Source organism: Ptychodera flava, chromosome 21 (genome assembly GCF_041260155.1).
Source record: "Ptychodera flava strain L36383 chromosome 21, AS_Pfla_20210202, whole genome shotgun sequence".
NCBI classification, from domain to species: domain Eukaryota; kingdom Metazoa; phylum Hemichordata; class Enteropneusta; family Ptychoderidae; genus Ptychodera; species Ptychodera flava.
The window spans coordinates 373,950-401,789 of NC_091948.1; the positions used below are offsets into that span (position 1 = coordinate 373,950).

General features: G+C 37.6%; 1 protein-coding gene across 5 annotated transcripts; it reads right to left on the bottom strand.

Moving 5' to 3' along the window:
- On the bottom strand, window positions 1–27,775 carry LOC139121020 (sodium-coupled monocarboxylate transporter 1-like). 5 transcript variants are annotated; one of them, XM_070685601.1, is made up of 17 exons: window positions 27,761–27,775; window positions 23,050–23,109; window positions 10,096–10,235; window positions 9,677–9,896; window positions 9,126–9,243; window positions 8,534–8,601; window positions 8,150–8,304; window positions 7,069–7,191; window positions 6,548–6,633; window positions 6,241–6,291; window positions 5,406–5,464; window positions 5,162–5,250; window positions 4,340–4,482; window positions 3,918–4,071; window positions 2,178–2,283; window positions 1,620–1,756; window positions 1–662 (listed from the first exon to the last, which is right to left on the bottom strand). In XM_070685601.1, the coding sequence occupies exons 3-17, from the start codon at window positions 10,224–10,226 to the stop codon at window positions 557–559; spliced, it is 1,746 nt and encodes a 581-aa protein (XP_070541702.1). In that variant the 5' UTR covers window positions 10,227–10,235; window positions 23,050–23,109; window positions 27,761–27,775; the 3' UTR covers window positions 1–556. The 5 variants fall into 5 exon arrangements, with proteins under 5 accessions (XP_070541702.1, XP_070541700.1, XP_070541701.1 ...); XM_070685599.1 differs by lacking the exon at window positions 27,761–27,775 and adding an exon at window positions 23,279–23,352; XM_070685600.1 differs by lacking the exon at window positions 27,761–27,775 and adding an exon at window positions 23,279–23,352 and having other exon boundaries at window positions 23,050–23,189.
- Window positions 27,776–27,840: the final 65 nt, after the last annotated feature.

Genomic DNA, 27,840 nt, shown 5'->3' on the forward strand with positions numbered 1-27,840 from the left:
AGAGCTTCAACAATTTAATAATATAAATACTAAGGGACCGTCCTGTCAATTTTCTGAAATAGCAATGCTTGTAATTCATTTCGATAACATATTTTATTGCGGATCGAGAAAATATGATCATATTTTATGCAGTGATAGCATACTTCATTCCCGTTTAATGGCACCGCTAGCTTCCAATGTCCTGGTTGATGAAACTGCAAAACGATACAAGTGAATCCATGGCATCGATTGATGTTTTATATATTGATTGATATTTGACAGTTTTTATTTAATTGATGTTAATTGACAAATCATAATGACTAACAAGACAATGTGCTACATTCAACCTTTTACCTACTTTAGTCATATAGTCTTCCGGATTTTCCCGCCAAAGATAATATTCACGACATGTAAGTCGCTCCCAAACACAATCACTAACACACATGACGACTTTCAAGACCTCCAAAAGGTTCTTACAGAAAGCTGAAGTTCATAAAACCTATGCTACAATATTCATGATTTTGAGAATCTTAAGATATTTTTACATTTCTTTACTGCTAACTGTTACAGTAGTATATTAGTCCAATTTATCTGAATTTCCATCCATATCACTCCATTCTTCCTTCAACGGTATTTTATCTTCCTTGATCCCATTGCCAGCTTCACTTTTCGGATGTTTTGGTCTGTGAAACAAGTACAGTCATTAAGATATTAAAATATGCATCATAATGTTATCTACCATAGTTGCGAAGATCTACGCAACTTTCACTTCGATGTACGAGCGAATTGAAACTGAAGTTATACTTCTAACGAATTGTAACTTGTCCATTAATTGAATTTAATTATCGGGTTCGCATTATTGAGATATCTTGTGTGACTAAAATCATATTGATCGCTTTTTAAGTAGTTATAGATATGCGCAAATTGACTTGTTCACATGTATTTTCACAAAATGCTCACAAAATGGCCAGTAAAAATCGTCACCATAGTCTTACTTCGTACTGTCCAGAGTATACATTGATTTCAGAGTTAGTGGCCATTATTGGGTCTAATAATCACTCAAGGTGGTGTTGCACAAAACACCGCGTGTTTTGCTGAAATCACTTTTTTGCATAGACAAGCAGTCGTAAGTTTGATAAGAAAGAAGTGTGAATTCATTCATATTTATGTAAATCACCCGATTTTCTGGCTTCTTTTTTCCCGTTTTCAACATTGTAAAAAATTTCACTCCTTGGGTTTGGTCGAATTTTGTGAAATTTTCACATTATGTTCTTAGGTGCGAACTTCAACTTTGGGGAATGGAGTAATCCGTACGTTTTGGAAACCAGCAAACCCAAGAGCGCCCTCAACATAGCCATAACAATTTTAGACAGCGTACCTGCAACAGCCGAAATTAGAAATTGGTCCCGTGCATTTAAAATGACACTGTACATACATGTCTGTTATTCATATTATAACACTGTTTGTATGTTATGCATTTTCACATTCAAGTTTCAAATTACACCATGCTTGTTAGACCCTACACTTCTTGATCAGAATTCATATTTTCCACCAAGAACTCAAAATATCTGATCCTTTTGATAATCTCACAATTACTTCTTAAAATTAATACACGACTATTATGTTCTACAAACGCTTACCTCAGAAACACAGCCAGAAGTACAGGATCAACTGGTTTGATCAAAGATGGCTTTATGCAATTCGCGATTTCGCTGGTGACGACGCCAACGACTAACGTCGTGAAAAAATTAACACCCGGGTACCAGATGAACGAAATCTGTGGAAAGACAGAATTTTAAGTTACATGAAACAAATCAATGCTTTCTATAGCCTTCAAATATGAACTTAGCGCTTTGGGTAAACTGAAGTTGTTGTCCGTAATTGGGCCAATATGACATAAGAGGAAGATTCCTTCTTTTAAGATATACAGGGACTCGAAACATTTCTTCTTCTGATTTGACTGTGCCTAAATGTGTTGCCTGCTCACAGTGTAACTGTACTTTTTTTGTTGGACCTGTATCACTCATGCAAGGGTTTATCACGATGATTCAGAACTTTTAAAACGGCGTAAATTCGAAATGACCGGGATATTGTATAATGAAAGGCTTATCGACCTGCTTCCATGACATGCGAGGAGTCTCGGATTTGGATACAGATGTCTGCGGATGCACTTGTGTGCTTTATTCTGTGTCTCCTACCCTTTGTATAGGAAGCGGCTCCACGTTGAGCTGCTCTGCTACGACTGGACCAGCACTGATGAAAACACCCAACGCGAATCCAAACACCAAACCAATAAACGTACCCCTGTAAGTATTAGAGGATGCAGACTATCATCGGAAAGGTCAATAAATACACTTACCTCCTTGTGATATATGTACAAGTAACAATGAGTTACATTATCTGCCTGAACGAAAAAAATACTTTGAGGTAGATACACTATAGGACAGATATTCGGACCTCTAAAAACTTTTGCAATACTGTTTTCGTCGACTGCCACCTGTGAAGAGCTCATTTTGTAGCTCAAGGAGTAACTCAAGTTTTCACTGGCTTGTTTTCTGCAAATTTAATTTTCCTCATTAAATTTAATTTTCTATGATAAAGACTAGTTGAACCAAATGACCGCCCTGACTCACTACTACACATATGAGCATGCTCAGCTCATATCTGGTTGAGTGTTAAGGTAGTAAGCACCTCCAAATTGAAAGACTGAAACTTTTGCTCAAAATCTACGCGGAATGTCTCACAGCACCGTCAAATGCACGTTTTATCAAAATTGGTGAACCAATTTTAGAATTGTATCACTAATCAAAATATTCAAATTAGCATTTAATTGGCATGATGCTCCAAATATTATCATTTCTTGCATATTATGCGTTGTGGGTTCGAGTCCCGGTTGATATCATCGTATCTTGCATATTACAATTCATATGGCAAGTTTCATCATATTTAGTGCAGTAAATCTTGGTATATAACACTATGGTCATCATGGGTCCCATAGACAACCATGTAACAGACAAATTAAAACTTTGATAACTTCATTAATATGCATATCACGCCCACCAAAATCCAATCACTTCTTACCATTTGATATCTAAAGCTATCTACGAAATTTGGTTGAAATCTGTCCAGCCGTTCTTGAGATATCGTGTATACTGACAGACAGACACACATCGCTAAACCATAAGCCCACGTGTGTGACACAAAGTTTCAAACGATTTGTCTTTGGTTATAGCTCTTTACAAATTATAACTCGATAGTACTAAGCTACCATTGACTTGAAATGAAGTAATCATCTCTTTGAGTTGCACCTTTCTTTTTACTACTTGCTTTTACAGGGTTTCCGATGACTCGTTCTTAATGCTTTAAAATATATATATATGAAGAAACTCACGAAGGTTTTACAGGCTTTGCCTTCGGGGAATAGCTCTGTTTGTGTGTATTTTTATCGGAACCTTCATAAAGCTATCTTGAACAAAGAAACACTGGAGCCTCAGAGACAATCGGATACGTAATATACTGACATTTGAACGTAATAAAAATCAAGAGTAACTGTGAAAATTTTGGTACCAGAGAAACAAATACTAGTAACCTAACATTTACCGATATTTGAAATTCGAAATGGTCGTCATCCCTGTGTAAACTCTATGGGGAGAAATCAAATCTGCAGTTTTCACTAAACTGAGACCTTGAAAACTTCATTCACTCCAAGAGCTTCAAAATGAGCGCCCTCAAGTGGTAGACTTGAACAGTGTTATAAAAATCTGAGAGCTCAAATATCTGTCTTCGAGGCGCATTCTACCTTAACATGAAAGACAGGAATGAACAATATTTCATTTTTATATAGCTGTCAGCTGTATCCATGGCAACAACAGCATTGATATATTCAAACTTAATCCATGGGTTTCACTGTGCGTGTGAAAAATAAATTATGTACTCGCCATGAATTAGTCCTGGGTATAAACATTCCCATGACGAAGATAGCTAGTACAGGGCCGCCGAATACGCCGCCCAGGATATTCGATATTGTGACAAAAGAGCCGAGATACGGTACAAGGAATGCCACCAAGGTACCAAGCAAACCAAAGACACAATCTGTTAACAAAGTAGGAATAACTGTCAATCGATAACAAACGCAAACACTTTAAACGCGTTGCCTGACATTTGTCCACACTCGCCATTTTAAACAACAGAGTGGGCCAGTTCGGTTGAGATAACATGCAGACAGTTTAGATAGATAATTATGCTACTATATAATCTAAAAATCGCGCCTTTTGAGTGGAAAGAAGTGTGGAATTTGAATTTCGCTGAGCTTGAAGACAACTTGACTCAGCACTGCCATACACCACTAAATCTTACTTACTTAATACTTTAGACATGTTCGTGTCCCAGGCGTCGGTAGCTGTTGACTGTATTTTCGTCCTTTCGAATCGCCACTTCCTCCATGGTTTAATAATGTCTTGCAAGATGCAGGCCACGATGGCACTGAGTCCTGACGAGATGGTACTGTACGTGAAATATGAGTTCTAGTTTTAATAATGCTTTATGAATGTCCTCTGTTGGGGTGGGAGGGGGTTAGGGGATTAGAAAAATTAATCGTCGCATGATGGTGGTAGTCCTACGTACTCTCTACAATTTCAGCAGAGATTCTATATCCCAATGTGTGCCATAATTGAACCAAATCACTGACGTTTGCGCTGCGTTTCTTTTGTTTTACATAGCGGAAACCTACAGGACTTTCTGCATGTAGCAAATGACAAGCTTTGATTAGGGAGATGCCTCTCCAGCAATATTCGAAGTGGAACGTGTAGGATTTGCGACGTGTATACCGCTAGGAAACAAACTATAAATGACAACAATATCTTGCTCGTCATTTATTGCCAAACTTTCAAACAAAAGAACCATACTGCAGTTTGAAGTTGAAAACAAAGAGTCGCCCACTGCTGAAAGTAGTTACTGGCGATTTATTGTAAGCAATGAGCTTGGACTACATTGAGTTTACACTGCTACCAAAAACTCGAATGTCAAAACGTTGAGCAATTACTGAGCAAAAGGAAAAACTATGAATAATGTGATGCTTTAACGGCGATCAGTATTGTGCATGCCGAACGCTCTCCACAGCGATATATTTTTCAGTCTATATAAGACGATGTGGTCTGTGTGTCATGATTTTTAACAAACTCACCTTAGCGCTCCAGCGAAGAGACAGGCTACGAACAATCCTTGCATACCGGGAATCTGACCAAATTGGGAACTCACGAAGAACATCAAAATCTGTTGTTCAAAACAAAAAGCTATAACATCAAATGAAACAGAGAAACATAAAGCTACTGTCTCACGTGGATACTTCTTTGCATAACTCATCTGTCAGCTGTCATTTAAAGAATTAAAACAACATAATGAAAAGCTTTGAAACGACTATGGTGTACCTGATCGATGGCTGTGTATTCTGGTTCATACCGAATGGGTTCGCCATTTTCCATGATGCCTAATTAAGAAATATAATTGTCGAACAGTGAGATAAACTGTCAATACTAATCTCTCTCTCTCTCTCTCTCTCTCTCTCTCTCTCTCTCTCTCTCTCTCTCTCTCTCTCTCTCTCTCACACACACACACACACACACACACACATAAATAACTAGCAATAGTGTTCGACACACCACTGTTAAAAAAGGTATAAGATGACCAGCATGAAAAAATATTTAATTATTGGAAAATAAATGATACACTTTCTTTGTCTACCAAAAGGGCAGCAAGCCAGCCGACATTGAGATTCTGTAACGGGGTATTTACATGCAAATATGCTATTTTGAACAAAATAAAATCAAGAGGGGAAAAATAGATGCCCTTCCGCAACGATTTGAAAAATTCCCCTCCTGCTTACGAACTTCTGACCCGGAAATCTTCCCACTTCAAGCCCCCTCACTAAAACTACTCCCGAAACACCTTTCCCATAATAAAGATGTCCACCGCAATCTCTTTGTAATATCTTTTTACAGTCCCCATCAGATAACTTCCGAAAACAACTGAATTGTAATCCTTGCCTTTTTGAAGTTTCCTCTTGAACACGAGAATGAAATAACCCCGGGGGAAAAATTGCCTACCAATTCCTCCATCCGCTGATACGGAAAAATCTCCCCTCTCGCAAAGAAATCGCTTACTCTCAGCTTTTGCACAAAACAGTATTGTTGGCTGCTCCTATCCACTGATCTATTTGTACACTGACAGAGGAAGAATGGCTTCACAATGTGATTATCCACTCACCTGGTGATGGGAAAGTTGAGTTGATGGCGGGCTCCAGTGGGGTTAGTTTATCTGATGGAAAGAATGCATAGTCTTGTAATTGTCCGGATCTCACGGAGTCATGATTCAATGATTTACGGAAAGCCCAAGGCCACTTTATGACAATTCAGAGCGTTAAATATTTTTCCATAAAGTTTTGGCGTGAGCGAGTAAAAAGTAATGTCTCTTTTGTTTATTTCGATACGCGACTATGATGATGCAAAGTCTGTGACAGGAAGTTCTCACCTTTGTCGTAGAAATGCTGAGACGATCAAAAACTAATACTTACTGTTATAGTAAGCATAAAGCACTAATCCATTGAAGTACATGATGGGAAACATCACCCAATAGAATGGTATGTTTAATATTAATGTCCTGGAATGAAAAATAATTCATAAAAATGAAATATCATAAAACCAATGGCGATTATAAGCAATATCACAGTATTTAAATAGTCCATCGTTTCATGCCCTTCAATTGAAGCCTATCGCGTTCTTTTTTTCCTCATGGAAGATTCATAATACGTTGAATGAGTCTGATATAACCTTCATTCCATTCAAGAACTGTCATTTATTCGAAATATGAGAGATGTCATGTCATGTCCTGCGATATAACATGACATGAAATGGTTTGATGCAACATGATGTGATGTGACGTGACACGATACGATGTGAAATGTCTTGATGTGACGTGACGTATGTGGTATGTGACGTCATTCGATTTGAGGCCGTGTGGTGTATATATGTGGTATGGTACGGTGTTGATAATGTAATTATCTTGTGGTTAGACACGGAGAGAAGTATGCCTTACCCTCTTGCATGGCCCAATGACTTAGCTGCAAGGTAGCGTTGCACTGCCGATTGCTGCACAGCAACGCCTAACACAGATATACCAGTAGATATCGTAAGACCAAAGACTGGATCAAAGGAAAAACTGAAAAATGGATTCAAAATATGTTTTCATTCGTTTATATATCGTGTAATGCGTATTCTGTGTACCAGATATTATGAAAACATTTCTAAGTGGAAGATGCTTCACTCACCCGCCGCAGGTGAATTGTGTTCTTGAGTGAATGGCAAGTGTGAATAGTAAGTAGCATCGCTTTGTATGTATGTATGTATGTATGTATGTATGTATGTATGTATGTATGTATGTATGTATGTACGTATGTACGTATGTACGTATGTACGTATGTATGTATGTATGTATGTATGTATGTATGTATGTACGTATGTACGTACGTATGTATGTATGTATGTATGTATGTATGTATGTATGTATGTATGTATGTATGTATGTATGTATGTATGTATGTATGTATGTATGTATGTATGTATGTATGTATGTATGTATGTATGTATGTATGTATGTATGTATGTATCTATGTATGTATGTATGTATCTATGTATCTATGTATCATGCATTATGTAATAGAAATACAATGTATGTACATACATGCGTACATATATCGATGTACAAACTCACCGAGGAAGAAAAGTATAGCCCATGGATGACTCCTATATTTTATATTTAATAATTCTTATTACTGAAGTTAGATCAGAATTATCTATAATTTCTAAATGAATAAAAATGATAAAAAAGGAAAATAGAAAAATATGATTGCTGGCAATAATTAGATGCCTCCATTTTGATTTTGTTATTTTACTTCTTAAACTATTCTGCATTTCCATGAAACTTGTCACGTTGTATTCTTACGCTGTTTTAATGTCAGGCTGTCTCCTACGTCATCACTTTTTCTGGACGCTTTTCAGTCTGCTCGTTTGACGATCTCCTCGAGGATGAACACAAAACGACCAAACGATGAAGCTAAAACTACAAGACATCATACAATGCCACCGTGTTCATGCTATCCTAAGATGTCAAAACTTACTCAAAGAATTCAAGTCTGTCTCCTACGTCATTATTATTCCAGACTTTTTCAAGTCCGCCGACTTCGATCGTTCCCAGGATAGCCACCGCCAAGACCGATCCGAATATGACAAGGAATTGAAAGACATCAGCCCATACCACTGCCTTCATTCCGCCCTGTGAAGGATGAACAACAGTTATACGTAAGTGCAGCCATGCCCAGAGATTTGATGCGATCATGTACAACCTCCTCTCAGAGGAAAACAACTGGAGACAATTTCAGAGAATGGTTTTGTGTTTTGTTAATATTAAAAAACTGTAAACACACTATGCAAAGATAAACTATTTTGAAATCACGAAGCTCAGGCTTGAGTTGAACCAACTAAAGCTACTTGTAAACACTCACCAAGGTTGAGTAAAACGTAGCAATGGTTCCCGTGATGAGAACAGTTTTCCACATTTCAAGCCCCTGAACTGAAGAGAAAAATTGCACATGTTATCACCTGCATATCATACGGTGGCAAACTTGCTCAGTGTTCCCTATTTGAAGACCCACTGCAACTCAAGTGTTCCCTCAGACTCAAGATAACGTCACGTGTTACATGCATGTACCAGTGTCTGACTGACCCGTCGAAATTTGATAAAATTTAAAAATTCATACGAAATTGTTAGAAATTCGTTTAGTTAGTGGGCAAGCTGCAAAAAGTACTGGGGCAGAAGAGGGACGTGTCCTGTTCTGGGATACCTAACCTGCACGTGATTCCTCATGCGATGAAATACTCTGTAGAAAAGCAATGGCATGAGAGAGAGAGAGAGAGAGAGAGAGAGAGAGAGAGAGAGAGAGAGAGAAACAGACAGACAGACAGACACAGACCGACAGAATGACATATAGAGGAAACTGGCCACTATTCATCCTGTTTAATGACTTTTGGATATTTTGTTGGCAGGCCTAGTTCTCTATGTGGCCAGGAGTATTATGCTTGCAAACAACGATTTACCCGCTTCAATAGCCAACGCCGGTCCCACCATTGTGGTCGCCATGTACAGCAATGTTTGCAGTATAAAAATGACTGTACAGGTTATGCGCAAACTCAGATGATACCGCATACCCATGTACTGCAACGAGAAAGTGACACATTGAATTTAAAATTACATTTAATAAGTAGAGTAAATGTTTATATTGAGTATAGAGTAATGCTAAACCAATAAAGAGATACAAAACAACAGACAGATATTGTTCTAAAAATTTGCTCTTTGTCCTGCCATGTGACAAATGAAAATATATGTAAGTCCATTACGACGTAAAGCAAATACTGGATCTTGTCAATAGATAAATTTTGACGTTGTAATTACGCAAATTTTGAAGCGGGGCAGCATAGTGTAATTAATAGAATTCTAGGTGTGTTTTTCGGAGAAAATGGTATATAATGTCTAAACTTATTCATAAAGTTTGTCTAACATCGAAAGCTAAGTTGCCTTGAAAACCAAAACTAAACGACTACAACTTAAAAGTAGTGAAAACATGGTATTTTATTAAATCGGTTCTGACCTCATAGACACTGGTTATGTCAATGCCACGGAAGACGGGAATTAAGAAATACGCACAAATAGGATAGGCCCACAGGTAGGTGTTGATGTAGAAAGCGTACTTTATGCCGTGCAGGTAGATTTCGGCCGGGAATCCCATGACAGCTATCGATGACGTGAAAGTGACGAACATTGACATTGCAATGGGTACACATCCCATGCTGCGATCAGCGACCAGAAACCTTAAATGGAGAAAAAAGTCTTATAATCTTGCATTCGCCTGAATCATAACCTTTGACCTCTTTTCCATAAGTACACACACACCTTTGATGTCATCACTTACTGGCTATACCACTTCTACATATTGCTCCACTTGTTTTTACTTTGGAGTGAAAATTGCTCGGTAACATCAAGAGGAGAAGGGAAGAACCTGGGGCTTACTTTGATGTGGATCGTTGTCCTCCCCCTGCAAAACAGTGGTATATTCCAGTGGCAGCTGAGACTGCAAGCATAGCGGAGAAGACGACATAGTCGACGACCCCGAAGGGGATCACTTCCGTTGAGTCAGACATTACCTCAAGCTGAAAAATATGAAGTTAAAATATTAATTTTCTCAAGTCTTTGATATCGCTTCCTTTCTCTCGTAATCTTAGTATGCCATAATTTCCGGCCGTTATCCAAGCTCGATTACCATATTTTAGTGAGAAGCTTATGTTTTCGGTAACTGTCGCGCACAAAATGTTACCTTGTCGTTATACCTTGACAGAGATGTAGCCATTCCATCTGTCCTGATTCACTTCAGAATGAAATATACCAAAGGAAACTCTTATTTTCGGCATAGATACGTTGATTTTTTTAAGGTCGTCGACAATGAAGTTAAACCTCGATATCGAAAAACATTGTTAAAAAGTGACCATGAGGGAAAATGCCAAGAGGGTTTGACCGGTTAAGAAGGGCTTGACTACGCAGTTTCTGCGTAGTGAAGCGTCATTACGTATTCATGGTGACCCCTGGCCAGCTGTCAATATCTTTGGGGGCTTTTGTCTTTTGGCCTGCTTTGCATATGCGTCGTTAGACACGACCTGCCAATCACCCAGGTAGTCAATTAAACTATTAATTGACTGTTTACCGACCCAATTAACACTATCCAGCATTATCAGTCATATTTTAATCGCGTGGCCCGGGTGGGCACAACGTAGGAACGCGTGTATTTCTATGTGTACGTTTCACTTGTGGTGTTGTTTGTGCCATCGTGCGTTTGAAGTCTTTGTTTCACCTACAGCATTACCTTCAAGGTGACAGGCTTACTATTAATGTTCAGTATCATTGCACCGAGTTCTGCCCACGGTGAAAACCACCTGTTTTGCCTACTAATTACTGCCCGACCTGAATGTAGCCTATCATAGCTACAGTAATCAGTCAATATATAATACCCGCGCCTTATACTTTTTATAGAAACTTGTAAAATCATAGTCCGAGCCGTAAATTTTGTGAACCCATGTGAAAACAAAAATCATTTATCAGTTTTGATATATACTCCTAAATTGTAAGTTTGATTGTAAAATCGATACCACATTCAAGAGCTATGCAGACCGTCCATGTACGCACACACAGTGACAAGAAGGCGGCAAACACCTACTCACCAAGCACATCGAATCGGCGAAAAGAAGCATAGAAAAGCTAGGCTTATCGCCAAAACAAACGCGCCAAGCGCCGAGAGTCTATGCAAAAACCCACACCATGCGGCCCTTTTCAGGGCCACCAAATACTCCAAAAAGAGAACTACTAAAAAAACATAAAATTACATAGAACACACAAACAAAAATCGTACACATAACAAACAACTGTAACACAACATTAAATACAAAATAAACAATCACCGTAACGTAACAGAAAAAATGGCAGTGGAAATAAATCAGCTATTTCCAAAGAAAAGCCGACAGCAACATGAAATTCAACAACAACCTATCATCGCTCAAACTATGAAACTCCATAAAATAGTACTAGGCAAAAGCCTTAAATTAATTCGGACACCAACAAAACCAAACAGAATAAAACCACCTCAGGATTTCAACAAATAAAGTCGTAAAATATGACTACGCTACGTCGTGAGACACAAACAATCGCAACAACACCAATTCAAAGAAAAGTCAAATTGGGCTCCACGAACAACAAAAAACAAAACCTTGAAAGCTATCTGAAGCTGCTAAACTCGCACTTCTAGAGATACCCTTTCAAACAAGGAAACAAAACATGTCGCGCGCTAAAAGAATCGCGATAAACCAGCTTGCAAACAATAGACAAATTTCGGGAAAAAAAACCCTTCGACAAGGGTCGGGTTTTCGTCATTGTCAACACAAACGATTACGTACTGGAATGCGAAAGGCAATTACGCAACACTCAGTATTATACACAACAAGCCAGAACAAACAGTAAACAAAGTAAACGAACTATTAATCAAAATGTACGAGAACAAGCACATCAACGAGGATACTTGTAAGTATCTTGATCCAATAAACATAAAATCCGTACCCCGCAGTGGTACTTATTGCCTAAAAATTCACAAACCTCCGCGAAAATCTAAAAGGTACACCAGTCAAAACAAATTTACCGAAGTAAAGAAATATAGAACAAACAAACCGAACCACCAAACGGACTCACAACGTGACCAAAATTAATATAACTGCCTCGCTAATCGAAAAAAACTAAGGAATGAATCAACACTGCGACTGATGAAACCACACTCGGGTTTCGAAACGCGAGCGTCAAAGGGCGACTTTATCAACTTTTGTAACAACATAGGTCCGGCTGCGTCTCGCCATAAGCTTTCCCCACACAAACAAAACATTACCGTACACACTAATCCAAACTTCTCTACAAATATCCAAAGCGAAACAAACATTTTTATTAACAAACACAATCGGATAAGAATGTAGGAACACATTTTCGAAACGAATCAAACACAAACTCGACACAAAAACATTTATGATAGATACGTGGAGAGCCTCTTTCACATTTTTTGCATCTCGCTATACTGTCTATGATTCTAAAAATAAAGTCATCTGCCACTTTTTCTGTATACGCGGTTTGGCAAAACTCATCTCTTCGATCGAAAGTCTGGTGATTCCATGGTTCTTTGGGGCACTTAAGTGTACGTCAAGCTTAGGGAATGTGGTTACATTCGCGATGTTTTATTCGAAATTATTTATTTCTTCTAGGGCAAATGCACGTAATTCATGCTGTTGGAAATACCGGCCGCTCATAAACAAGACAATAAACTCAATATCTGTGCATCTTTACTTTTATTGTCAAAGTACCACCGACACCCACAAAAAAAAACAAACAAATGGTTCAGTCCAGGTATTTGCAACTCTGCCATTCGACTGGTCAACAGGAAATCAACCATAGGTGTCTTTTAGCATGCGTATACGCCAGTCACCTAGGCGACGGTAATCTGCACCACTTATCACCATCGGGAAGGTACTCCTCCCCCTATACCACTGGCGATCCCACCCTCAAGGCACTGCGTCATTCGACCAAGCATTGTTATTGTAATTTCCTGCATAAAATCAAAAGCGAGGTCAACCGGTCAAACTCTCTTGGGATTTTCTGGCATGACAAGAAGAGTAATATTACAGCAGGGAGAGAAAGAATAATTCTGGCTGTTTCATATGTTTGATAATTGATTTCAAGATTGCATACGTTGACAGATGATTGAAAACTTAGCTTAGATTTTCCTCTCCAAGAAAGATGGAAGACCGAGGAAAAATGATACAGACAATTAAAAAGACATTTTTATTGATAAAAAGACATCGTTTTAGGATGCAATGGCAAAGTTGGAATCCTCGGGACAGCAGATCGGTTACAAAAGTAATTAAGAAACCCAAACAAAATTAATTAAGAAACTCAAAATAATCTAACGGAGCAATAAAAAGATTTTGAGAATTATTTTCTTTGGAAAGTTTTCATAGTTATGGTAAAATATATCGACAGCGTTCAATTTTTGTTACTTTATTTGTACGTCGATAATATCTGTCTGGTATGTGATTGTAGTCATTGCTATTCTTTGATAACGTCGATAATATCTGTCCGATTAGTGATCGTATTCATTGCTGCTCTTTGATAATATCTGTCTGGTTAGTGATTGTATTCATTGCTGTTCTTTGATAATATCTGTCTGGTTAGTGATTGTATTCATTGCTGTTCTTTGATAATATCTGTCTGGTTAGTGATTGTATTCATTGCTGTTCTTTGATAATATCTGTCTTGTTAGTGATTGTATTCATTGCTGTTCTTTGATAATATCTGTCTGGTTAGTGATTGTATTCATCGCTGTTCTTTGATAATATCTGTCTGGTTAGTGATTGTATTCATTGCTGTTCTTTGATAATATCTGTCTGGTTAGTGATTGTATTCATTGCTGTTCTTTGATAATATCTGTCTGGTTAGTGATTGTATTCATTGCTGTTCTTTGATAATATCTGTCTGGTTAGTGATTGTATTCATTGCTGTTCTTTGATAATATCTGTCTGGTTAGTGATTGTATTCATTGCTGTTCTTTGATAATTACAGAGGTACCTGAAAAATTATGACAACAAAAAGTTCTTCATTTTGAACTTTTGTAATTTATTTATATTCGTTTTTCTTGCACCTCTCCCTTATTATTACGCTTCGCTCTTTTCTCGAAATTTTAAAACCGGCTGATCTATTCAAGAAATGTTAATTTCTGTTTTATCTTCTTCATTCTCTTGTGTTTCTCATATTTCTCGACGGTGTTTACGTTTTCTTCTGTGTAATTGGATACGTTCAGTATACTTTTCATCTCAAGTGCTTTGTATAACATTCACATTAATTGTAGCGCTCTAACAAGACGAAACGCCACTGTATCGCAACCGTACAAAATGTGCATTTCTCCATCGTCTCGACCTAGGCTGTTTGTAACAACGTGATTGCTTCACTTATTCCCTCTTCTTGGAATATTATATCAGCGAAGATGTTCGGCTTGATTCTCCTCGCTAGATACCAAAGGTAGATGGATATGGCCACCAAATATGTTCATTAATATCATTCTATTACCCAAGCATTTCCATGGCTCCTACAGACATTTCAAATGATATTGGAATCACTTTCTGTCATTGATATACGTCAAACGCTGTAGCTTCTTTGGCAAAGTTTTGTCTCCAGGGAATTTCCATTCAGGTTTTTTCAAATCGGAATGCATGTTTTGTGTCTGAAACATGTCTACGCCAAAATCTCTGCCACGAAGAGAAACAGAGCTTGTGTTTCGATAAATACTCGAATTGGCTTGCCAACGTTGGTTATTGGCGGAGAAAAAGAACAAAACAGTAATCGATTGGGAATATGATGTGGTTCATTATTACAAAAAATTTTCTGCTCCTTTTTTTTTTTTGATCTCACAAGTGTAAGTCTACTCCTGGACAAAGGTCACACCACGAAATTGTTTTTTCACACTTTACTTCACTGTTTTCAGCTTTCCGAACTGCATCCCAAGGAGGCTGTTTCTCATTTCTAGTTACTGTCTCCCATCGACTCGGAAAGTTTCTTTCATGGAAAAAATAATAAATGTATATGGGAAGGGGGCATGGTATCTACTGGGGTAAATAATGGCACTATTGGGATGTTTTATTAATCATTCGCTCATTTTCTTTTAGCTCAAAATGTCCTATTAAGCTTAATTACAGTCATTCAACTTTATGGAGTGTCCATAGCTGAAATTATACGACTCATTCGGGCGAGATGTCCTCTACGTTGGATACCTGGAGGGCGCACATCAAATCGGTGTCTCCAAACACGACCATGCTGAACACACCAGTAAGATTTGAATCATATTAAATAGGTCACTAGACCCCCACGCGAATTAGTTAATTACCTTGACAAAAGTTTACTTCTCGCTTTTAGCGTAAAAGGTATAGCTTGCATGTTTAGGGCCTATAGAAGAAAACGGTAATTGTAAGTAATGATTGACGTTGAAGGCTGCGAAGAAAAATTCGCTGAAATCCATGAAACTTGCTTGGTACAATTGCATAGTTTGTAAGCACGTGGTCCTGAAAGACGTTGATTTATTGTTATGATTAATAGCTATTATATATTTTAAAAACTCATGACAGTCCACATCCGTGTCCACCCTATTTGTTATTTCTACCGATAGCCAGGGCGGATAATTATGGCCGTTACCTTGGTTGACAACTCATGAGGCAAAAGTCCGTCAATGACTGAACAAATAAATATGTAAACAAATAAGCACGGTCAGTGTAGAATTTTGTTTAAACATTTCGGTAGAAGTGAGAGTTTGTCCATGCGCGTTTGACCAGACGGCAACACCTAAATTTGACGTGGCGATACGATAAAATGATTAGATTGTACAGTGTACAGACATAAAGTACAAAGAGAGATATATGATGCCATGAAAGAAATATTTGTTTGCGTAAGGCTCAGTTCACGAATATTGTGAGGGAGGGGGGTCTGGAAGAGTGGCAATTTAAATCTAAATTTGTTTCAGGTCCCCTTCAATACCCGCAAAAATTGAAATCCAAACCCTCTACATGATCAAAAATGTTCAAGGCTCCCTCCCCCACTAATTATAAGGCCAAACCATAGACCCTAGAGAAACTTCTTAAGCCAGCAAAATGTTGATAGTTTGTACAGTATTTTTGCTTTTTGTATCAATAAAATCTTTTGTTTTACACCTTATTATGCTAAAATGTTCAGTCCTTAGCTCAGGGCGACATTTTTATTTTCTGTGTTTCTCATCTCCCGACCGACCGTAAATTTCAGCTCCGACATGAAAATAAAAAAAAACTTTTTTATTTGCGCCGCCTCTGAGGCGATCATCCTAGCATGTATTTTTCATCTGGGCTGCGCGATTGCGCGATTCACCCTCTTTGGTTAGCTGTGGAAACGCAGCTATCTGTTGGCGGGGTAGCGTGCGTCGCTATGCGGGTCAAAGGTCAACCCCGCCACGGATACGGGTTGACCTTTGACCCGCATAGAGACGCACGCTACCCTGCCAACAGATAGCTGCGTCATGAAATGCGATAAAATGTTCCAGAATTTGTTTAATTATTAATCATGACATGAAAATGTTGTTCATTTTTCATTGACTTGTCTACCAAACGATAGAATCTAAAATGTAAAAAAAATAGATAACCGAAACATTTTCAGATACTCGCCCTTATACCCAGAGCAAAACCTTGGAGGAGCCCCCTGCAACTACAGGAATTTTCAAATCCCCCTGAATTCCTCCAGTCCTCCCCATCCAGTATTTGTGAATGCAGCCCAAAGATAACAAATGTGGAAGATAAGAATGAGAGCAGTCTATAAGTAAGATTATCGACATTGGCGACCGAGTGTGATACCCTATACTACACCGATTTTTGTAACATGCAATCTCTTGTCAAAATCGCACAGAGATAGTGGTGATGCTCGTGATAGCTCCCAAAAATGCAAAGCTAGCCAAGTAGATATATCATAGGGCATTAATTACATTCTAAAAATGCCAGTTTATCAATTTCTATATAACTGACGTATTGTGCCCTATCACTAAGGACAGAGAGTGGTCAACTTATTACAGGGACACTGTGATACATATTTTCATTGTCCTATCTATCCAAAGGAAACTAGTTTTATGGTTGTGGGTGCATGATATGGCAGGTGGATCATTCACAGGCTGCCTTTTAGATCAACCTTCTTCATATTTTCGGCGTCGCCTCTTACTGATGCACCCTAGACTTGCAAATAAGAATGCGACAGGGGGCTCTGTCTATTTGGAGGTCTCATTCTTGAAGCCTGATTAGTACTGTCTTTCGCTTTTTAATACTCTCAATCTGTCGAAACATCATCAGAGATGGCGTCTGAACTCATGAGAATACATCGTATGTGGCTATCTCTAAAAGTAAAATATATGGCATCATAAAGTTGTCACCAATAGCATCGAAAATATTTAGTGCAGTTATTTTTTTATGATGGAAAGAAGTGCGCAAGCGCATTTCCGGACATATCTGTCTTTTGGCGGGAAGGAAGACATTTTTTGTTCCCTTGAGTAATGGAAATTGGAGTCTCTGAAAAAATGTCACCGGCCTTGGATTTGATTTTGAGAAATAAAGATTTACAGCTGTCCTTCTGTCGTTATATTTTTGAGGTTGAGAGATACGGGTCCCCTCTTGATTGATCACTACAATGTGACATTTTGTGCTGTTATCGCAACATCCGAAATCAAAAATGTTAACGCGTACTTGTAGCCTTGTAATCATCGAAACACGAAAAATTTGCCCTTGCGTGTAAGGTAATGTGTACACGTCATCACTTGTACAACTTCACGTACACACACTGTAAAAATAGCGGACGCTAGACGCGTCTTTACGCGTTCAAAATGTACGTGTCGGTGTTCAAATTTGAACGGCTAGTGTTCATATTGTTAACACTAGTGTTCATATTATTAGTAATGATGTTCTAAACCTGAACACTATGTGTTAACAACGATCTCCTTCAAGTGTTCAAAAACTCAGCATCATAGAAATTTTACAATACTGTGAAACAATTAACAGTCTTTTGTGCATTTTACTTTACAATTGGTATATTAAATTTACTATTGCTTCACTGTCCTGTAAACGTTCACGGATTTTGGTGTAACGAATTTCACACTAAGTGAAAAATATTTCCGGCCTGCAATTGCTGAAAGCATGTTTTTTCTAACAAAGGGAGTATACAAAATAATTTTACACGTTTATTACGGGTTGAAAGTTTAAAAATTAGAAAAGAAAATCAGAAAACCACTATGAACGTTTTAATTTAAACATCGACGTGCAAGAGGCGTTCTACTACTTAACACTTGGTGTTCAAGTTTGGTGTCTTTTCTTATCCCATGATGCATCAAAACGGAAGTTGCGACATTTTTCTTGTAAGCGCACCCTGAAGTCGTGATCTTGCGGAAGCAAGACCAGAAAAGGTAAGTTTCCTCTTCAAAATAGTAATAGGTATTAGATTTTTGAAGCATCTATATTATCGTCCTTTGAAATTAATTCTATTGTACCTTGAAATAGCTTAACTACGTGAAGAAACCTTTTTTTTCTTTCAGTGGCTGGTATACCAACAACTGGCTGTGAATACGCAGTGGTGCTTTTGGCCATGGCCTATCGATCGATCTCACTCGGGTCAAGGGTCATCGCAACACAACTATAACGATAACCCTTGACCTGAGCGCGATCGATACGCCTTGCATAGTGCCGCTGCGTAATCACAGCTAACACATGTCTTTTAGTAGACACAATCGCATGTAAAACATCAGTTAAACATCGTAGAGTATACAATGTATTGTTCAGCATATGAGAGTTTGGCTTTTTTATTTTAATCAGTTGATGACAAGAAGCAGCAAATATTTTGTAACAGTATTGAAGAGAGGCACTGTATATGAAAGTCTCCCCTTTTGTCTTTCATTTAAAGTCTCATCTCGCCATTACCTATTGTTGCATTATTTTCAGGATGTAAAAAGTTGGATTTAACTGAAAATCGAAGAGTTGTTACAGAAGCTGGTGGTACAGATAACGAAGAAGATGAGTGTACAGGTAGTTGTCTGGAAACAAACTTGAGATCTTCAGCTCATTTCTAACGTAAATTTAAACTTCCAAGGGTCAGTAACTGAATTTTGATAAATTTCTGTATTTTAATTCTGAATTAATCTAAGCTTTGGTAGCATGCTATGATCATCTAAATGTTGCCGGAGAATAAGCTTTCACAGACGTGTAGTCTCCCTTATTTAAATTAAAGCTGAAAGCGACAGACCATTCAGAGTAAAAATGTCCACTCTGAATTACTGATTTTTCTGAAATTTCACTCTGAATTTTCTGTCACTTTCTGCTTCAATTTTTCATCCCCCTTGCATCTAATGAAGGAGACTTCACGTCTTTGAAAGCTTATGCCCCTGTAACATTTAGTTGATCATAGCCTGCTACGTACCAAACCGTAGATTATTTTGTATTGTAGCTCAACACGTCTCTTGTACTTAGCAACTGGTTTTTAGCTTTGCCGTCAGCTAAATAGGTGGTTGTGTAGCATTATCCTCAAATTTGTACATCCAAAGGTTTTTCTTCAAAACAGCCTGTACGAATCCTTTAATATTTGGATAACAGGTCCAAAGGGATTACTCTAATCAGATATGTTCAAATTATGATGAAATATGCAAATTTATATTTTTGAGGCTAATTTTGCTATTTTTTGGCAAAAATCTTCTTCTTTTTTACTGACGTCTTCAATATTTGGTAAACATGTCCCTAAAAATGACCTTAGTCAAATTTGTGCTAGTTGAGATGAAATATTCAAATTTTTATATTTCATGGCAATTTTTGTCATTTTTGGTCAAAAAATCTTTAGAATCTTTTTCAAAACTGCTAATCGAACTGCTTTGATATTTAGGACACAGATCTCTACTGATAGTCTTTTTCAGATTGTTCAGTTTATGCAGAAATTTGCAACTTTTGTATTTTTAGGACATTAAAGACATTTCAGACACTTTTAAGACACTAGGGATTAGCAGAATGTGATATATTAAAGTTATGATGAAATATACATTTTTTCATTTTAAGGGTGATTTTTACCATTTTTGGTAAAAAAAATTGTATAAAAATTAATAGCAGGGTACACCAGAATTTGAAAGGTCTTTACGAATATGTTTTAAATTTCTGAGAAGTATATTTTTGAAATGTCACCCACTTATTTCAGGGTTTATTTAAAGATATTACAAACAAACAAACCTTTTTGTTTATGAAGGACTTTGTTGGACAAAGAAATAGGTTTTACCTTGCCAAGGACCCACTTCCCCACTTTCTGCATGTTGTGCCTTACTGTGACACTTTTACAACTTAACATGTTGTGTTTACTTTAGTGTGGATATACCATGTATACCATGTGCTCTAGAGAAGCCTTGACTTACTTCTTTTTTCTTCAAAATTTGCAATTGTCTATACAAGAGGAAATGTCTTTAAGAAGCCATCTTAAAAAGATGGAGTATGCATTTCATACATATACGTGTTTTCAACACAATAAGTAAGCCAAATTGTGAGCTTTTTCAGATGATTTTTGTACATTTTAAACAAGTATGAACGTAAAACGTGATCCACAATATGGTGATTTTTATTGCTTATGTTTTTATAGGAAGGTGTTAACACTGTTGGTTTTTTCCTCTGACAAACTTTACATACAAAGTTGCAATGTTTATTTGCCCATATTACAGTAAATTATTGTATTTTACTCTAGAAATGTTTCGTGTATTTTTAGAATAAATAATTTTACTGTATATCAATGGTCTGTTATGTTATTTCTAGGCTTGAACACCCCGTGAACGCCCCAAATTAAAGGTGTTCAACAAGCGCGCATCATGTGTTCTAGCCTTTAACACACTTATCGTTGAACGGCGTCCATGCGTTCAAAAAGTGTTACATCCCTTTGAACGCGTAAAAGCGTTCAATTTTTTGAACACATTTCCTGTGCAACATGTGTTCAGATATGGAACACCATGGTGTTCAATATAATATCTGATGAACACGTAGCGTTCAAAATCTGCACACGTGTGTTCAAAAATTGAACGTTGGTTGAACACGTAGTGTTAAATTTCTGAACGTCTAGAGGCGTTCAAAAAGTGTTACAAAAAGGCGTTTAATTGGTGTTCTATCCTGAACACTTAACTTTACAGTGCAGGTACAGCGTATCGCATGCTAGTTAGTGTGTTACAAAAAGGCGAGAAATGGCAAGGGAATGAAAAGGCAGTAGACATGAAGGTAAAAACCAGGTTATTTCCAGTAATCACCCAAGATGACTCTATAGCTTCTGGTTTGATATGTCATTTTGGGGCAACATAATTAATATAAAAAATGCACTTAAAAGTCGGACAGACTTGGTTTGGATAAAAGTGTGTCCTTGGAGTATTCAATAGGAGGTTGTTACGTTCCAAATTGATTAAAAGTGACTGTATGTGGAAGTAATTTTGGAGAGACACGGAAATCCCGAAGGAAAATAATGTCGGATTCTTGTTGTATTATCTAAATTCGATATGCCGTATTGAATAGCTTCATCGTTGCTATCCATGTGTCCGCGTTCCCAGACCCTCTTGAACTATGGACATCAAGTCGTGTTGTTCGTTTGCTCCGATGAACATGATAGGCTCTTCTGGGTTACTCTCAGAAGTTTTGACGGCGCGGCATGCTGTGTCAGTCCATAGACCTTAGAGAAACTACAGTCTATAGTCAGTCGTTTTCAGAATGAAATGAAAATTTACTTAAATGCCAAGAAGGAGCATGCACAATTCACCTGTGGCTTAATCTGCGGGAAAACTGCGTATGTCATCAGTGACGTCACAGCTTGTTTATTCGGGGAAAACACAGCGCACATGTTGAAAACGTGTTTGTGATGCAATAATGTTGCATCATACTTTTCTGTCGATATAAATATTGCTGTCTCATAACTCAATGCTTGTAAGCATTCGATAGACAAGGCGTTGTCCATATGGAGTGTATTCATTATTTAGGTACCGTTTGCCAAAACTGGCGATTTACTTTGCCATTTGGTCCCAATGAAAATTACAACGGAAGTGATCTTTTCAACACTGAGGCCACCATTAGTGGACTTTTGAACAGCATGATAGAAAACTGATTGAAACGTTCAAATATAAATGGATATGATGGGCAGAATGGTTGATCATAACAATTTGACCATAATTGCAATTTTGTCGACTTTAGTGCTCATATAATAATAATAATAATAATAATAATAATAATAATAATAATAATAAATAAATTATTAATTAATTCTTAAACTCCACAAACGTCTCAGTGCACGGTACAAGACAGCTAAAAAAGCTGAAAAGCCACAATTACGAGTAAAATTTAGTAAAAAGGTAGGCCTTAATCATACTTGCAAAGATATAGTATTTCTGTCGCAACGACTTTCTGATTGCAGTGCATTCCACAGCAAAGGAGCACATACCGTAAAAGCTCTCTGACCGTAAGACTTGTTAAAATAACAACGAGGAGTAGTTACACGCAATTTCTCAGAAGATCGTAGATCTCTTGTCGGTACATACAGGTACCTTAAATTGGTCAGATAAAGAGGTGCAATACCTCTGACAATCTTCAAAATAGTAAATAACATTTTGAAATGAATACGAGCTTTCACAGGTATCCAGTGTAGATCTATTAAAACAGTACTGATGTGGTTATATCTGCGTGTACCTGTGATTGGACGGGCTGCCGCTCCAGAGGTATCCAGAGATGTTGAACAATTTCAATTTGAACTGAAGGACAAGACTGAATTCATCATATTTCGCAAAACCTCTCCACAGCAAACTTAACATTGCTAAATTGCTAGTATCGAGATTTAACAGCTTACCTTAGTACCCCTCCTCCGCCGTGGCCCTCAAAACAGTTCGTTGGTCAAAATCGACGCCCCCTGGGAATACATAAAGGCATCTGGTTGTCAAACAGACTGCAAGGGTCATGCAAAGGATATGTCAAGCGCCTCTCCAGCAACTGAGAAAATGGATACATGATGCTGATTGATAATTTACCGCTTAAAGGTGAAAGATAAAGCTATTCATGGATGGAATGTTTCACCTTACCCAGTAGTACTTGATGTCTGCGTTACAGAAGGTATGCCAAGGCTAATGTTCAAAACATTCGTTTAAAGCTGTTTACGTCCAAGTTGTACTTTGACTAAATTGTAAACAAGATGATATGTAATGTTGCCAAAGTAGGCCCTTTTCTTTGATTTATGGCGTTATCTTGCCAATGCTAATTCTACTCTTTCTTGTGTGAAATGTAGGCTAGCCACCATGAGAAGCTATCACATGCTGTTTGGTTTTACTCATTGGTGACAAAGCGGGATGGCCATAATGTATTTCTTTCCTCGGTTTTTAAAGTCTTTTATATTTTCTGTCTGAAATTGAACGACTTACTTCTTATACTACTAAGTACAGAATTAAAAAGTGGCCAAGGGCAAATAAGAGAAAATACCCGGATGTGGGTTTCTTTCAGTCGGGATACAGTTTGTCGGAGATTGCTGTAAAAGTTTATCAATTTAAACTGACAAACCATAAATCTTTATTATTATTATTATTATTAAAAACTTCTTTAAAGCGCACTACACATACGTCTCAGCGCGCTGTACATGACTAAGAAAACAAAATACATGACTAAAATGAGAGCAAAGGTAGTTTTTAAAATAAAAAGTCACAAATAACGCAAAGAAATTTGGAAAGGAAGTAAAAACAGCGTAAAATGAGCAAAATGGCTAAAAATCACAGTTGATAAAACTCAGTAATGTGATATACGAAGAGGGGTCAAAAATGTTTATGTGCACAAAGTATGTAAAAAGTGCACTGGACCCATGAGCTTAATAATTAATATAACCAAAGCTGATAGGCTGCGATCTGCAGGTACCTTTGATGAGTCTGATATGCTAAGAACTTCATTCGGAGACGCTTGGAATTTGTTCGATACAAACCAACGAAAGTCAAATTTGGTTTCATTGATCTGCAAATCGACAATTTCTTCGACTGCTTCTGAGACTAGCACCGACATATTGTCTAACGACAGAAAGTTTTCATCGTAGGTCCGGGAACTAAAGCAGGTATCTTCAGAAAATAAGTTTGGTAACTGCGGAGCAAACAACCAGGTTCAGTCTATATCTGGCGCAAGCATAAAAGTGTAATTAAAAACACCCCGTGCCCCTAGGCATCTACCAAAGAAATACATCTATAAATAATGTAAATGATGTCGGTCATCGATGGACAAGTTTAAACTTCAGATTATGATGCGTCGTAGATGAGAATTTACTTTAAAATTAGAAAGCGGTTGCAGCCATAAATTGTCTGCTTACACTAGTAGTTATCTCGACACATTACTCCTTAGCCAGCTAAAAATGTACGAATAAATTCAGTTGGCTGGAGAAGATGACACAGGCATACATTTCAAACCAACGAACGTAGAAAACTGTATATGTTCGAACAAACATTGATAAACATACTATGTTTGAGCAGAATATGTTCAAAATAAGCTCAGCAGAAGACTTACAAGAAGACAGGTTTAACAAAAACGAATGTGATTCAGTAATACTGTGATTTTGCGGGACCCTTCAAAATATGACTGTTACAGCTACAGGATCCAGATATTTTTTCTGTCAAAAGTTTATTTTAGGCTTCTAACATGTACCTGTAGCAAATAACACAAAGTTAACACACAGCATTGCCCTTTGTATTATGTCTAGGTAAATAATTGGTAGAATTTAGATTAGTTTTGACAGTAATTTGCGACATAAACTTTGGGGTATGGGGTAAATTATGGCCCTATTTCATGAAAACTATAGAGAATATTGCATATTACTATATACCATTTTTAAGAAGAATAAATCACCTTTCCAATGATACCCCATAAGCCTGGTCATGTTAAACAGTAAGCTCAGCAGATGACGTACATGAAGACAGGTTTGACAAAAATCCATGTGGGTCACAAAATCGTGATGTTGCGGTACCCCATCATACAAAACATGACCGTGACAGCTATTCAGTCCCCATATGTTGTCTGTTAAAATCCTATTTCTTATTCTAGGGATCCCAATGCTTCTGAAAAATACAGGTTAGTTATCCTGTGGGGTTGGGGGGGGGAGGTGCACGTAGACGCCCCCTCTAGCCCACGGCCTGATGGATTGTTAGTAATGCTTGCTGTATAAGTAAGACAAGGAGGCATAGACAATTTTCCAAATACGTCTTATCAAAATTATTTTATAAAAAAAATATTAAAAAGTAAATTATAAAAATAGACAGTCATCAACAATCTATTTACTTTAAGGAGAAAATGGCAATATGACTATGTGTGCGCGTTTTAAAGTCTTCTTTTTAAGGCTGTGCATTAGTTCATTGCATAACAATAAAATGCCCATTCACGATATACCAATGTAGCAAAACTTGCAATTTTAGTGAGTAGAGACAATAATGCATTGTAAATACCCAATTTTGACATTTAATTTCTTCTTCAGCACATTGCAATTAGTAAATAACATCCATAAATCTGTTTGATTTGCTTCATTGGGAGGAAACAATAGTTATCGTATTTTCTTCCGGTCAAAAATACTGAATTACCAGAAAAAATCGATTTAAAGTTATCCAATTCTATGACGTCATATTTTTTTACTAAAACCTTATGCATTTTTGAAAGACCAGTATCTCAGCTTTCTAAAACTATAAGGTATATGGCATTTCAAGCCAGTTTACTTCATCAAGGAAAGAATGTTGTATCCCTACCCCTAGCTTTTGCACATCCCATACAGATACACGCAATTCAAAATTGACTCCAGAGAAGTAGTGTAGAGTTAAATATCTAATGTTAACACTTTTTTTCTTGTTTAATATGTTGGAATAAATAATTTAAACACAAAAAGTTGTGAAAATTTTGCTTAATAAAAAGTAAATCACAATTGTTACATAGTATTTTGGGTAAAAAATTTCAAAATTGTCAAAAAAATTCATTTTAAAGTCGTCCTATTCTATGTACACAAATCAATTTTGCTAAAATTGGTATTCCTCAGAAAGAGCAGTATCTGAGCTTTCCAAAAAATGTAAGGTTTGTGCTATTTCATGCTGGTTTACTCAATTTAGGGGAGGATATAGTACCCCTACCCCTACCCATTTTTCGTCATTTTTTGCGATAGATACAAATCAAAAACCAGTGCAGACAGGTAGTGCATCCAAAATATCCAATGTTAACATCTTTTTTCTAGTTCAGCAGATGCCAAGGAACAAAAAATACCAACGTAGTAGGTTTATGGGGGGGGTGCACGGTGGGCCCTCCAGCCCAAACAACGGCGACCCTACCCGAAGGCATGCACGAAATTTCATGACCATTCAGAAATGTTTGCGCGAAAAACTGCAACCCACCCCAAATGAACACTGACCTTCAACCCCTTGTAATCTCTGTCCATTCCCTTACTGGGTTCAGGTAGAATGTTCCTCGGGGACAGATATTAAAAATCTCAACATTTCCAATACTTGTATGGTCTACCGCATGTAAGGGCTCCTTTTAAAGCTCTTTGAGCAAGATGAATTTTCATCGTCTTAGTTTTTGAAAATAGAAATTGTATTTTTCTCCATAGAGTGACTCTGGATGGCGGCCATTTTGAATTCCAAATAACGGTTTATAGGTAATTTGTTTCTCTAGAAGCAAAATTTTGCCGATGACCCAAAATTGTTAATTTGAAAGAGAATGATTGAAAGTTGCTTCAGGGAAATTTGACCAAAAGATTACAGCTCATGTCTTCCAGTTACGAGGCACGAACTGAGTGAGGCTGAGTGAGGCGTATACACGTTTAACCCCCGTTTGCGAGTGATGACCGTGCACACGATTTGTCGGTGATTTTTTGGTCCAGTGAATGATGAAGTGAATACCGATAGAACTAGTTTCCCGATTGACATGTTTTATCGTCCTCAAAATCTGTTTTTGAAAGCTCACCATGCCAATATACAAGCTAGATTGATCAACAGTTACTAGATTTCCAGTAACAGTGATTGGCCGAAAGGATTTTTTCACTGGAATGTAACCTGACCACATGATCACAAACGCTCTATTATAAGCGCACTGGGTATGTACTGGGTAAAAGTTTGGCCCATGGCTCGCTCGCACTCGCCTCAGATGTCTTTCACACTACAATCGCTTGTGGTTTTATACACGGCGGTGAACGGTCTCTCTGACCCTTTTTCCATTAGAGGCCGTACACCATGTACCTACCCACAAGTGTCTGTTTTTCACACACATCATGTTTGGCTTCTGTGCAATGGCAAGAACAAGGAACACGGAAACCTCTTGATCCCAGCTATAAAGTTGTCGTTACCTATGCTGGTGTTCGTTGTTCCCGTAACTTACAATATCGGGAAAAGCTTACATTCGTTGTTCCCCTAACTTAGACATGAATATCGATATCGCATCGTCGTAAACCGCGTGCCTCTTTACGGCAACAGCTTGGCGCTACCTTGATTTTTGCGTAGGTCCGCGGAGCGGAAATCATGCTCTGGCTCGCGAGAATGCTATATAGGCAAAACGCTGGCTCTTACCTGTGTGAAAACGGCAAAAGAATTTTAAACTACCTCGTTGTGCTTTACACCATGTCCGTATGATACAAGTCATGCATCAA

Coding starts and splice junctions, on each gene's coding strand:
- LOC139121020 (XM_070685601.1), bottom strand. CDS start 10,226: ATGTCTGACTCAACGGAAGTGATCCCCTTCGGGGTCGTCGACTATGTC. Junction 6,292..6,547: donor GCTTTATGCTTACTATAACA/GTAAGTATTAGT, acceptor TCTTTCCATCAG/ATAAACTAACCCCACTGGAG. Junction 4,072..4,339: donor GAACATGTCTAAAGTATTAA/GTAAGTAAGATT, acceptor CTTTGTTAACAG/ATTGTGTCTTTGGTTTGCTT.